General features: G+C 40.3%; 1 protein-coding gene across 1 annotated transcript in view; it reads right to left on the bottom strand.

Moving 5' to 3' along the window:
* Window positions 1-208: 208 nt before the first annotated feature.
* The window catches only part of LOC102791974 (NXPE family member 3-like), a 33,696-nt gene continuing 20,191 nt past the window's right edge, over window positions 209-13,713 (bottom strand). Inside the window, exons 3-6 of the mRNA XM_087837410.1 lie at window positions 11,758-12,053; window positions 11,409-11,479; window positions 838-1,044; window positions 209-762 (exon numbers count right to left, since the gene is read on the bottom strand). Coding sequence (XP_087693536.1) covers window positions 209-762; window positions 838-1,044; window positions 11,409-11,479; window positions 11,758-12,053 — 1,128 coding nt within the window. The remainder of the gene's footprint in view (window positions 763-837; window positions 1,045-11,408; window positions 11,480-11,757; window positions 12,054-13,713) is intronic.

Genomic DNA, 13,713 nt, shown 5'->3' on the forward strand with positions numbered 1-13,713 from the left:
GATCATACAGTGCTTTTATACTAAAAAATAAATAAACAATTGTCTATTATGGGCTTATTCTAACCAACTTCTTGGTTGGTTGGGGTTCAGTATCTCCTAGAATGCTGTTTGTTTAGTTAAAGACTACCCCCGATTTTTTGTTAGGAATAAATGAGAAATAAATGTAGTCAGTCTTGTACATGTATGGACTACAGAAAACCAGATACATCTAAGCTCCCTTTTTAGGGCATATGTAGGACAAAAGAACATTAATCATATTTTTGATAATGGGAGGTTGTGGGTGGAGGCTGTGTGGCAGGTTGTGGGCCACGACCATCTCCCAGGCATCCACCAGATGGACATTCAATCCTTTAAACATGGCCCTGAGCACCTTGTCCCGCTGCAGCGAGTACCAGTCGCTGTTAGTAAGTGTCTCATAGAGCGTCAGAGCTTTCGGGTTTGCGGTTCGAATGACAACCAGTGTGCTTGGAGCCCTGGACAGCAACCTCACCACTGCCCTGCGGATTCCCTGTAGCCGCCGGATGTAGACTTCAACAGGGAAAGTACTGAGGTGTGACCAGATGCCAAGAACTACAATGGTGTTCCTGCCTCCAACCACGTTGTCTAACTCGTTGGCAATATGACGGAGTTCACTGGTTGGGACATTACTAAATCGAATAGGAGGGCCATGGCAGCGGTATGTCACCAAGATGTTGTTTGCATAGTCCAGGGTCATAAACGGTCCAACTTGCTTCGAATTTTGCAGGATGAATTCCTTAAGATCTAAGATATCATAAGAAAAAGTTTCAGAGTGAAGAAAATCTAATTGGAGCTACAAAAGGTTTCCTGGGCATGTACCTGGTAGTGCTGTGTTAAGGTATTCAAACCACTGTCTGATGGTGGAGTCTCCATACAGGTGAACCACCTTGCCTTTGAGGCACTGAGTGATGGCTGAGGAAGTGTTGAACTGAGAAACTGTAGTGCCACCTAGTGCTCGCCACACACCCTGGTAGTAATAACCAGAGGGCCCAGACTCCACGCTGCTGCTACTCACCTGTGACTGACCTGAGAAGAAGGTTATAAAAAAGTAAGTTTTTAACTTGAAAGAATGAAATAAAATCAAAATACTCCATAGCACACCTACTTGTAGTTTAAATATAGAAATCATATAGTATTCCTTTCACAGTTAACACAAAGGCTAATTATATTCAATTAAATCTGAGCCATATTATATTCTGTATATATTTTTTTCAATTTCAGTAAATGGTTTTATTTAAATGACATGTTTCAGTGAGATAAATGTATTATATCAATGTCTTAGCCTAATTAATGCCTGGTTGGCTAAAGTAAGAATTAGCCAGTTGCACTTTGAAAATTAAAGTAATGCTGAGGATAAATAAATTATTACTATTACTACCGTGATCTACCTGAATATCCTCTGCCATCAACATTGAAACACAAGAAAGGACGAACAAACTGTGCCTGCTCCGTGCTGAGACAGGGGAGAAACAGTAACTAAAGTATCAATCTCATTATACTCGTACAAACGTTGGTATCAATATTTGGATCGATCTGCCCACCACCACCAAGATTACCAGCTGTGTGCCTGAGTCAGAATCTCTCAAACTATCAGAGTCAAATTCTAAATATAGTGAATATGAATATGGCTCAGTTACATTTACTTGAGTACATTTTTTGAAAAAAAGAAGAAGAAACTTTTAGGAGTAGCTTTACTACACAGTACTTTTTACTTTTACTTGAGTAATATTATTATGAAGTATTGCTACTCTTACTGGCTACTCTACTCAGTATGAGTAACTTCAGTTAATGAACACTAAACACATCTTGACCAAAATGTATGAGACACAGACACAAACCTACAGGTTATGTCAAAGTGAGACTTCTTGTCACAACTGCGGTGGCAGATGTGTTGAGGTTGTGAGAGAAGACCGAAACGCTGGCACTAGGTTGGATGCCAGTGAGCTTTATCAATAAAGTTGGTGATACAAACAGAAATGTAGAACGGATGAACAGAACTTGTACTTACTTATACTGGAAAAACTAACAAAACAGACTGGATAAACAGAGGGTGACAATTCAGGGAGATGACTCAGGGAAGAAATACAGACAGATCAATGACAAGCAGGAGAAAACACAGGGCTTATATACTCACAGGGGCACTGTGAGTATCGGAGGGAATCGGAGACAGGAGGGGAACACAGCTGGGAGAAATAAGAGCTGATGAGAAAGGGGAAACGTAAACTGAACACACTGACATAAGACGCAGACCTTCACAATAAAACAGAAAATACACAGAGACGCAGACCGGAGGGGAAAGAAAACACTGAGGAGCACGAGGGAAAGCACAAACATGATGGGCTGGGGAAACAAGGAATACAACACAAGAAGGGGGAGACCCAATAAACTAAACTGAACAACTTAGGACCGGTAGAAGAACTCCAAGAATAACAAATGAACTTGACATGATACAGAAACACAAGGAAACAAAGAACGCTGGGTCAAAATGACCTAGGACCAAGACTCTACTTGTTTGTACATAAGGTTTGTTGCTGCTGAGACTGTTGTGTCAGATCAGATGTTATGATCAGTTACTCAGTCCTCAAGTAGCCTCTTTTACTAAATACTTTTTTACTCTTACTTGAGTAATTTGTTGGACAACTACGTTTTACTTATGCTTCTGTGATGTTAAGGTAATGCTACTATTACTTGAGTAGAATTTTTGGCTACTCTACACACCTCTGGCTATAAAGATTAAATCTGACTGTCTCAGCTCCCAAACAGACAAAAAACAAACTAAAAACCAGCAACAAACAACTTAAACATAAACAATTACAAAGAAAGAACAATACAGTATCCACATCTGAACCAAAGAGTAAAACAGTGAAATGTGGATTATTAAATATTAGGTCTCTCTCCTCCAAGTCTCTGTTAGTACACGACTTAATAACTGATCAACAAATTGATTTACTCTGCCTTACAGAAACCTGGTTGCAGCAGGATGATTATGTTAGTTTAAATGAATCAACACCCCCGAGTCATTCTAACTACCAGAAATCTCGAAGCACAGGCCGAGGGGGGAGTGTGGCAGCAATTTTCACACCAGCCTATTAATTAATGAAAGACCAAGAGAGACTTTTAATACATTTGGTAAATGGTAAATGGACTGGTTCTTATATAGCGCTTTTCTACTCATCTGAGCACTCAAAGCGCTTTGAAAGCCTGATGCATAGCCTTGTCCACCCCAGCTGTGAAACTCAGAAACTAGTCTTACTTGTTATCATCTATCGTCCACCTGGGCCTTACACAGAGTTTCTTTCTGATTTCTCAGACATTTTATCTGATTTAGTTCTGAGCTCAGATAAAATAATTATTGTGGGTGATTTTAACATCCATGTTGATGCTAAAAATGACAGCCTCAACATGGCATTTAATCTGTTGTTAGACTCAATTGGTTTCTCTCAAAAGGTAAAAGAACCCACCCACCACTTTAATCACACTCTAGATCTTGTTTTAACATATGGCATAGAAACTGAACATTTAACAGTGTTTCCTGAAAACCCTCTCCTGTCTGATCATTTCTTCATTTCATTTCAGTCTTCACTACCTCAATAAAGGGCTCTCCTAACAAGTTCGCGTCTTTTCCAGAAAGTATGCCAGTTATGTATGAAGCCTGCATTATTTGCTGTACACCATCTAGGTACCCAGTGCTTGAAAGATGACTTTGGGTTTTATGTTTCATTACTTGTTAGAATGAATGATTTTGTATAAAATCACACTGCAGGTAACAATGCTACTGCTGAACCTTTTTGTCAATACATTTTTTATTATTATTTTATATATCTTTTAGCAATTAATAATTTTGTTTACCAAAAGCTTCTTTGGCACTTCATTTGTTTGATGCATCTTTGTCAGCATGTCTCTTTCTTTCAGATTAAACTGAACTCCAAGATCTTTACCCCGAGTGTTTCCCCCGTTTCTTACATGGATCATGGCTTCTGCAACTTCCTACCATTGTCACCCAAGGATGCTCTTGAAGAAGAATACATTCTGAAGTCCATTGCATGGCCTGAAACTCCACCTTTACCATCTCCTTTTTCCCAGAACAAAACCAGTGATCCAGCCCACAGCATCTTTACCATTGTCTCAGGGAGAGGAGGAGGACAGTGGCATGTTGGGGATAAACTGGAGGTTATGGTCAAAATGTATGATTCCCAGAGAAATCCAAAGAAGTATGGTGGAGATGTCTTACTTGCCCGGCTGCACAACCCAGCTCTTGGTGCAGGTGTGGCAGGGCAAGTGAAGGATCATCTCAATGGCTCCTACTCTGCTGTATTCTCTTTACTCTGGGAAGGAAGTGCGCAGGTTGAGGTGATGTTAAAATTTATCATTTTTAAATGTGGTTTTAGGTGTTGTTAATCTATTTTCCAGTCAACTTTAAATTCTGCAAAAAGTCAAGGGCCCCAAAATTATGTGTCAGTATTAACTCAGGCTGGTATTTGACTATTCAGAAAGTGATGAATTTGTACCTGGATCATGAGCCTCTTTATTTTACTCTACTTGAATAACAGTAGCCATATTACTGAGACTCAAGGCTCAAGGCGTTTGGCAGAAATACATGAAATGACCATTTTCTGCTGCTTATCCTTGTTCAGATTGCAAGGTCAGCAGTCCAAGTAGAGAAACCCAGACCTCCCTTTCCAGAGCCAACGGTTCTATGAGCTAGAACCATGTCCTACTGTTCCACCTCCCTAATGCAAACCTGATACCTTGTCCAGGGGTATTTGTTTTTTTTTGTTTTTTTTATTTGTATAGCAAAATTCATTACAACAGCAGCCTTGATCAAAGTGGTGTACAGAATTACAAAATAACTAGTACCAAATAACGCGGTTGTTCCCAAACGTTCATACCCCCCCCCCCCCCCCCCCCACACACACACACACACAAACACATCCTCCAACCACACATACCCATATTTTGTTTTCAAACTCCATTGCTGTTTATTTCACACCTCAAACATTTAGTAAGCAATTAAACAAATAAAAGTCTAAAGGCTAAAACCGAACAAACCAGAGAGGAAGGAACCCGACGCTACGCAGAATTAGATCGGCTAGTGAAGAAAAGCTGTTGGAAAGACAAGAAAGAATGGCTAGAACAAAAAGGTTCCGAAACTCAGGAAGCAGCGGATCGGAATGATTCCAAGACCCTATACCACATCGTAAACAAGCTTACGATGCAGGACCAATGCAAACCAAAGGACTACGTCATGCGGTGAGCCGGTGCCCGTACAGGAGTTGGCATCCATTGGTCTGATCAAGACCATCTTGGTGACCTCAATTTCGCTGACAATATCGCCTTACTTAAGGAAGACGAGCTGAAGCTACAGCAAGGAACGACCGATCTAAGAAGAGAAGCTGGCACAATTGGCCCGACGATCAGCTCTGAAAAGTCGAAGATCATGCGTGTCAGCTCCAAGGACCCACAACGAGGGATCTACATCGGGAGACAGCAGCTAGAAGAAGTGGAGAAATTCACCTCCCTCAGTAGCTTGATTTCCCATGACGGCGATGCGGAGGTGGATGTCAAATGCCGCATTGGAAAGGCAGCTGCGGTATTTCGGAGGATGAACAAGATCTGATCCTCCCCAACCATCTCCCTCAAGGTCAAACTCTGCTTGCTTAATTCGATCATGATCCCAACTGCCACTTATGCCAGCGAGACTTGGAAGGTGTTGGCCTGTATCAACACTAAGCTCGACATCTTTTAGCAGCCATGTCTTTGCCGGATTCTGAGGATCTGCTACACCTATCACATCACCAACGAGGAGGTCCTGCGAAGGAGTGGCACAGTCAAACTTCACAACATCGTTCCACACAAAAGACTCCGACTGGCCGGCCATATCCTCCGCATGGATGACGCACAGATTCCAAAAACAGCGATGCGCTTGCAACCCCTGGGCATTAAAAGACCACGAGGACGTCCCCGCAACACCTGGCAAAGGTCATTCCATCAAGACCTAAAGACATCGAATATATTGTTGGAAGAAGCTGAAGCCTGGGCACAAGATCGAGCCTGGTGGCGTTCGTTTGCCGCCAGATATGCCACATAAGGCATTGGAGGATCTAAGTCTAAGTAAGTAAAGCAATAAATTACAGGCAGCAATAAATTATAAGATAGGGTAGATTATTCCACAGTTTAGACGTTAAGACCCCAAATGCTCGATCGCCTCTGTGAACCAGCCTAGACATTGGTATGGCTATAAGCAAAAGATCATTTTATCATCATTTTCAGACAAATACCCAGGAGCCAAGGTTTTGTAAGTCAACAATTCAAATTTAAAATAAATTCTAAAGTGAACAGGGAGCCAGTGAAGAGAGGCAAGCACTGGTGAAATATGCTCACGTCTTTTAGTTAGTGTCAGAAGATGAGTTGCGGCATTCTGGACCAACTGCAGTCTTGCAATGCAGGTCCGACCAACTCCAACATATAAGGAGTTACAAGAGTCCAGCTGGAAAGTAATAAAAAATCATGGATTGCCCAATCAAAGTTTTTAAAAGATAAAAATGAATTCACCTTAGATAAAAGCTTCAGTTTGAAAAAACTTCACTGTACAACTGAGCTAATTTGTTTTCAAGGGTGAAATTACTGTTAAATCTAACCCCGAAAATTTTTCCGTGCGACTTAATAAAAGGCTCAAGACTGCGCAGGTTAAAATGAGAAGTGCTGGGTCCAGACATTATCACTTCAGTTTTGTTCTTATTAAAGTTAAGGAAGTTAGAGGCCATCCAGGATTTAACTTCAACGAGACATTGAAGTAAGGGTTCAAATGGAGCAGAACAGCTGAACGTAAATTCAGTAAAATCATAATTCACGTCGGCAGTAATGACACCCAGTTACGCCAATCGGAGGTCACTAAAATCAATATTGAATCGGTGTGTAACTTTGCCAAAACAATGTCGGACTCTGTAGTTTTCTCTGGTCCCCTCCCCAATCAGACCAGGAGTGACATGTTTAGCCGCATGTTCTCCTTAAATTGCTGGCTGTCTGAGTGGTGTCCCAGAAATGATGTGGGCTTCATAGATAATTGGCAAACCTTCTGGAGGAAACCTGGTCTTGTTAGGAGAGATGGCATCCATCCCACTTTGGATGGAGCAGCTCTCATTTCTAGAAATATCGACAAATTTATTAAACCCCTCAAAACATGACTATCCAGAGTTGGGACCAGGAAGCAGAGTTGCAGTCTTACACGCCTCTCTGCAGCTTCTCTCCTCCTGCTACCCCCCCAAAAACCCATCTCCATAGAGACTGTGTCTGCTTCCAAAAAGACAAAAAACAAACTAAAAACCAGCAACAAACAACTTAAACATTTACAAAGAAAGAACAATACAGTATCCACATCTGAACCAAAGAGTAAAACAGTGAAATGTGGATTATTAAATATTAGGTCTCTCTCCTCCAAGTCTCTGTTAGTACATGACTTAATAATTGATCAACAAATTGATTTACTCTGCCTTACAGAAACCTGGTTGCAGCAGGATGATTATGTTAGTTTAAATGAATCAACACCCCCGAGTCATTCTAACTACCAGAAATCTCGAAGCACTGGTCGAGGGGGCGGTTTGGCAGCAATTTTTCACACCAGTCTATTAATTAATGAAAGACCAAGACAGACTTTTAATTCATTTGAAAGCCTGATGCTTAACATTGTCCACCCCAGCTGTGAAACTCAGAAACCAGTCTTACTTGTTATCATCTATCGTCCACCTGGGCCTTACACAGAGTTTCTGTCTGATTTCTCAGACTTTATATCTAATTTAGTTCTGAGCTCAGATAAAATAATTATTGTGGGTGATTTTAACATCCATGTTGATGCTAAAAATGACAGCCTCAACATGGCATTTAATTTGTTGTTAGACTCAATTGGTTTCTCTCAAAATGTAAAAGAACCCACCCACCACTTTAATCACACTCTAGATCTTGTTTTAACATATGGCATAGAAACTGAACATTTAACAGTGTTTCCTGAAAACCCTCTCCTGTCTGATCATTTCTTGATAACATTTACATTTACAATAATTGATTACGCAGCAGTGGAGAGTGGACTTTATCAAAGTAGATGTCTTTCTGAAAGCGCTGTAACTAAGTTTAAGAATATAATCCAGCCACTGTTATCATCGTCAATGCCCTGTACCAACACAGAGCAGAGCAGCTATCTGAACGCTACCCCAACAGAGGTCGATTATCTTGTTAATAATTTCACCTCCTCACTACGTACGACTCTGGATACTGTAGCTCCGGTGAAAACTAAGGTCTCTAATCAGAAGTACCTGACCCCGTGGTATAATTCTCAAACACGTACCCTAAAGCAGATGACTCGTAATCTGGAGAGGAAATGGCGTGTCACAAATTTAGAGGATCATCATTTAGCCTGGAGAAATAGTTTGTTGCTTTATAAGAAAGCCCTCCGCAAAGCCAGAACATCTTACTACTCATCACTGATTGAAGAAAATAAGAACAACCCCAAGTTTCTCTTCAGCACTGTAGCCAGGCTGACAAAAAGTCAGAGCTCTTTTGAGCCAACCATCCCTTTAACGTTAACTAGTGATGACTTCATGAACTTCTTCACAAATAAAATTTTTATCATTAGAGAAAAAATTACCAATAATCATCCCACAGATGTAATATTATCTACAGCTACTTTTAGTACTAATGATATTCATTTAGAGCCTTTTTCTCCAATTGATATTTCTGAGTTAACTTCAATAATTACTTCCTCCAAACCATCAACATGTCTTTTAGACCCCATTCCTACAAAACTGCTCAAAGCTCAATCTTAAATATGATCAACCTATCTTTAATAACCGGCTATGTACCACAGGCCTTCAAGCTGGCTGTAGTTAAACCTTTACTCTCTCTAGACCCAGCTGTCTTAGCTAATTATAGGCCAATCTCCAACCTTCCTTTCATATCAAAAATCCTTGAAAGAGTAGTTGTCAAACAGCTAACAGATCATCTGCAGAGGAATGGCTTATTTGAAGAGTTTCAGTCAGGTTTCAGAGCTCATCACAGCACAGAAACAGCTTTAGTGAAGGTTACAAATGATCTTCTTATGGCCTCTGACAGTGGACTCATCTCTGTGCTTGTCCTGCTAGACCTCAGTGCAGCATTCGATACTGTTGCCCATAATATCCTATTAGAGCGATTAGAACATGCTGTAGGTATTACAGGTATTGCACTGCAGTGGTTTGTATCATATCTATCTAATAGACTCCAATTTGTGCATGTAAATGGAGAGTCCTCTTCACACACTGAGGTTAATTATGGAGTTCCACAGGGTTCAGTGCTAGGACCAATTCTGTTTACATTATACATGCTTCCCCTAGGCAGCATCATTAGAAGACATAGCATACATTTTCACTGCTATGCACATGACACGCAGTTCTATCTGTCCATGAAGCCAGATAACACACACCAATTAGTTAAACTGCAGGAATGTCTTAAAGACATAAAGACTTGGATGGCCACTAACTTTCTGCTTCTTAATTCAGATAAAACTGAGGTCATTGTACTCGGCGCTGAAAAGCTTAGAAATATGGTATCTAACCAGATTCTTACTCTGGATGGCATTACCTTGGCCTCCAGTAACACTGTGAGGAACCTTGGAGTCATTTTTGATCAAGACATGTCCTTCAATGCACATATTAAACAAATATGTAAGACTGCTTTCTTCCATTTGCGCAACATCTCTAAAGTTAGAAATATCCTGTCTCAGAGTGACGCTGAAAAACTAGTTCATGCATTTATTACTTCCAGGCTGGACTACTGCAATTCATTATTATCAGGAAGTCCTAAAAACTCCCTAAAAAACCTTCAGTTAATCCAAAATGCTGCAGCAAGAGTACTGAATGGGAGGCAGAGCCTTCAGTTTTCAGGCCCCTCTTATATGGAACCAGCTTCCAGTTTGGATTCAGGAGACAGACACTATCTCTACTTTTAAGATTAGGCTTAAAACCCTCCTTTTTGGTAAAGAATATAATAAGGGCTGGACCAAGTGACCCTGAATTCTCCCTTAGTTATGCAGCAATAGATGTAGGCTGCTGGGGATTCAAATGATGCATTGAGTTTTTCCTTTCCAGTCACCTTTCTCACTCAATATGTGTTAACAGACCTCTCTGCATTGAATCATATCTGTTATTAATCTCTGTCTCTCTTCCACAGCATGTCTTTATCCTGTCTTCCTTCTCTCACCCCAACCGGTCGCAGCAGATGGCCGCCCCTCCCTGAGCCTGGTTCTGCCGGAGGTCTCTTCCTGTTAAAAGGGAGTTTTTCCTTCCCACTGTTGCCAAAGTGCTTGCTCATAGGGGGTCATATGATTGTTGGGTTTTTCTCTGTATCTATTGTTTTATGATCTACTGTACAATATAAAGAACCTTGAGGCGACTGTTGTTGTGATTTGGCGCTATACAAATAAAATTTTGCACATCTCCACTCAGGTTAAATTAGGAGGAGACAGAGTTATACTCGGTCACATTGTTTACATCCTTAATAAGTATTACATTATAGGACATGTACCTGATATTGAATATCTTTGGACATTTGACTGAAATTGTAGCGTATGACTTCTCTCAGCCTTTTGACACTTGATGGATTTGGGTACTGCAGTTACGTTTTTGGGGGGGTTCTGTTTGCTACCTAATTGTCCATTTTGGCCAATATTGAAATAGTATGCCTTTCTATTACTTTGGATATATAGATATTCGTACTTTCTTACAGTTTGAACTTGCACTGTTAGATTTCATTTACCTAAAATATTTAGTTAATTATTACATGATTGTGTAACTGACTTTTGGTATATGACAATGATGATTAATTTTGGTTATATCGGTCATCTAATAATTATTATTGAACCTTCATTTCTGTTTTATTTAGGACCACACATACACACACACACCCTCTCACTATATATAGTATTTGCCATGCTACTTGTTCCCTCAATTAAGATTCATTGAAATATATCTGGACCTATCTCTGTGCTCCACTCTCTGACTGTGCTTTAAAGTCTGTGTGACCTGTCTAGTGTGTACGTCATAAACCTCTTATTACAAATATGTAGGGTAGTAGGTGAGTGCAAGTGTGGCTACACCAGGAGAAAGAGCAGAGGACATTGACCTTTATCATAAGGGGGTGATATTTGCTATAATATGTTATGGAGGTGAGCAATAAAGTGAAACAAAATACAAAACTCCAAAACAGCACTGTGGTTTACAGTCTTATGATTTAGCAATCTCCACCAGTCAACCAGTCATGGCACTGTTAGCAAAGAACATCTTGTGCATATCTCTGTGAGATAAGAGAATAACCTCTTACATTCTGTTTTATTTATTTATGGATATTGGTGACTTGGCCTTTACCTTTGTTTTTCGGCAACACAGTAATGTTGGCAGGTCCTGAAGCCAGAATGGAGACCTTCATGTTGAGGCCACTAAGGCAAAGCACACAAAAAATTGCCCAATAAAATAACAGAAGTTGATACTTTTAGAGATAAGGATATTATCATATACGACTGTTGGTTTTATGACCTTGCACGTTCAATTCAGGAACACCACACCTTGATAGATATTATCAGACACTGTGCGACTAGCGTGAATTAGATGTGATGTTAATGTTTGCTCTTTTGGATATTGTTCAGAACTGACTGATATCCAAATTTATAGCGCCTGAAATTTCACACCAAGGAGATGTAGACAGGAAAAAACATACCTTTGAAAAAGCTTTCTCTCCATGGCCGAGATGTTTTGATTAAATCCTCCCTTGGAGTGGCTGATCCTTGCATCACAACTCAGCTTCTTTGGCTTGTAACAAAACCACAGATCACCTGTATGAAGGTCAGTGTAGTTACACATAGGCCGCTGGGTCGGTCTCAAACATACATTACAGGTGGTGATTTCAGTGGCTGAGCCGGAGCGGAATTGGCTTTTGAAGTAAATCCTGTCGGGCTGTTCTCTGGTCAGCCTGCGTAGCACTGTGACTGCTTCACTGGGGTGAACCAGTGTCACCTGGTAGAAAGGAATAGCAGAATTTTTCAGCCTGGTCTCACTAAAATGCATATAATAATCTCAATGGTCTTTTAAAACAGAATTCATTATTTGTTGCTGGTAAACTTGTAAAATGCCAGCAACTGAAAACAATAAAAATGAAAAGTCAATCAAGAACACTTTTGTCATGCTTTGTTGAAGGCTTCCACCCAGGAGATCAGACTTTGTATCTCAAATTGGGTCCTTATATTTATTTATTTATTTTTTAACAATTACTTCTTCTTTTGGTCACTGTTTGGTTAGTTTTAGGCAACAAAATTAACTTGTCAAACTTCAAAAAATTGACATTTATTTGGGAAAAACATAGTCAACATAAACAATGATATATGTGTCATTTTGAGCCAAAAACAGTCAAATGGCATATATAAACTGCTTGTAGCACTGGTACCAGTGTAGGTATAGTAGCGTAGCATATAGTATTACTATATTATAAGGTTTTAATTGATCCTACCTTAGGTTTCCAGCATTCTGTTTTGCTTAAAAGCAATAATGTCAATATTATTTAAAGAAGGTTCTGCATCATCCGGGCAAGCACAGAGAGGCTCAAGAGGAGCTTTTACCCTCAGGCCTTCAAAAAAACAAAATCCCACAAAAACTGAAAACCCAAGCTCAGCGACTCGTAGACCCTGATACAGGTATGGAGAGACTGGAGTGTGAGACTGACAGACACATTTCTGTGGTGTCAGCACTGGTGATGAGAATGCCCTCACTATGGATTCTAAACACAATCATGGGATTATATACCCATATACAAGTGTCAGAAATGACACTTCGAAGGATGGATCAGCTATCCATTGGACATAACATGAGAGACTCCCAAATAACCAAGCTACTCCTCCATATTGAAAGGAGCCAGATGAGGTGGTTTGGTCATCTGACTACAATCTAATTCAATTCAATTAAATTTTATTTATATAGCACCAAATCACAACAACAGTCGCCTCAAGGTGCTTTATATTGTACAGTAGATCATACAATAATAGATACAGAGAAAAACCCAACAATCATATGACCCCCTATGAGCAAGCACTTTGGTGACAGTGGGAAGGATAAACTCCCTTTTAACAGGAAGAAACCTCTGACAGAACCAGGCTCAGGGAGGGGCGGCCATCTGCTGCGACCGGTTGGGGTGAGAGGAGGAAAACGGGATGAAGACATGCTTTGGAAGAGAGACAGAGATTAATAACAGATATGATTCAATACAGAGAGGTCTGTTAACACATAGTGAGTGAGAAAGGTGACTGGAAAGGAAAAACTCAATGCATCATGGGAATCCCCGGCAGCCTACGTCTATTGCAGCATAACTAAGGGAGGATTCAGGGTCACCTGGTCCAGCCCTAACTATATGCTTTAGCAAAAAGGAAAATTTTAAGCCTAATCTTAAAAGTAGAGATAGTGTCTGTTTCCCGAATCCAAACTGGAAGCTGGTTCCACAGAAGAGGGGCCTGAAAACTGAAGGCTCTGCCTCCCATTCTACTTTTAAATACTTTAGGAACAACAAGTAATTCTGCAGTGCGAGAGCGAAGTGCTCTAATAGGCTGATATGGTACTACAAGGTCATTAAGATAAGATGGGGCCTGATTATTTAAGACCTTGTATGTGAGGAGCAGGATTTTGAATT

Source organism: Neolamprologus brichardi, unplaced genomic scaffold (assembly GCF_056152115.1).
Source record: "Neolamprologus brichardi isolate AB-2024 unplaced genomic scaffold, ASM5615211v1 NODE_ptg000031l+_length_7269946_cov_1, whole genome shotgun sequence".
Taxonomy (NCBI): Eukaryota; Metazoa; Chordata; class Actinopteri; order Cichliformes; family Cichlidae; genus Neolamprologus; species Neolamprologus brichardi.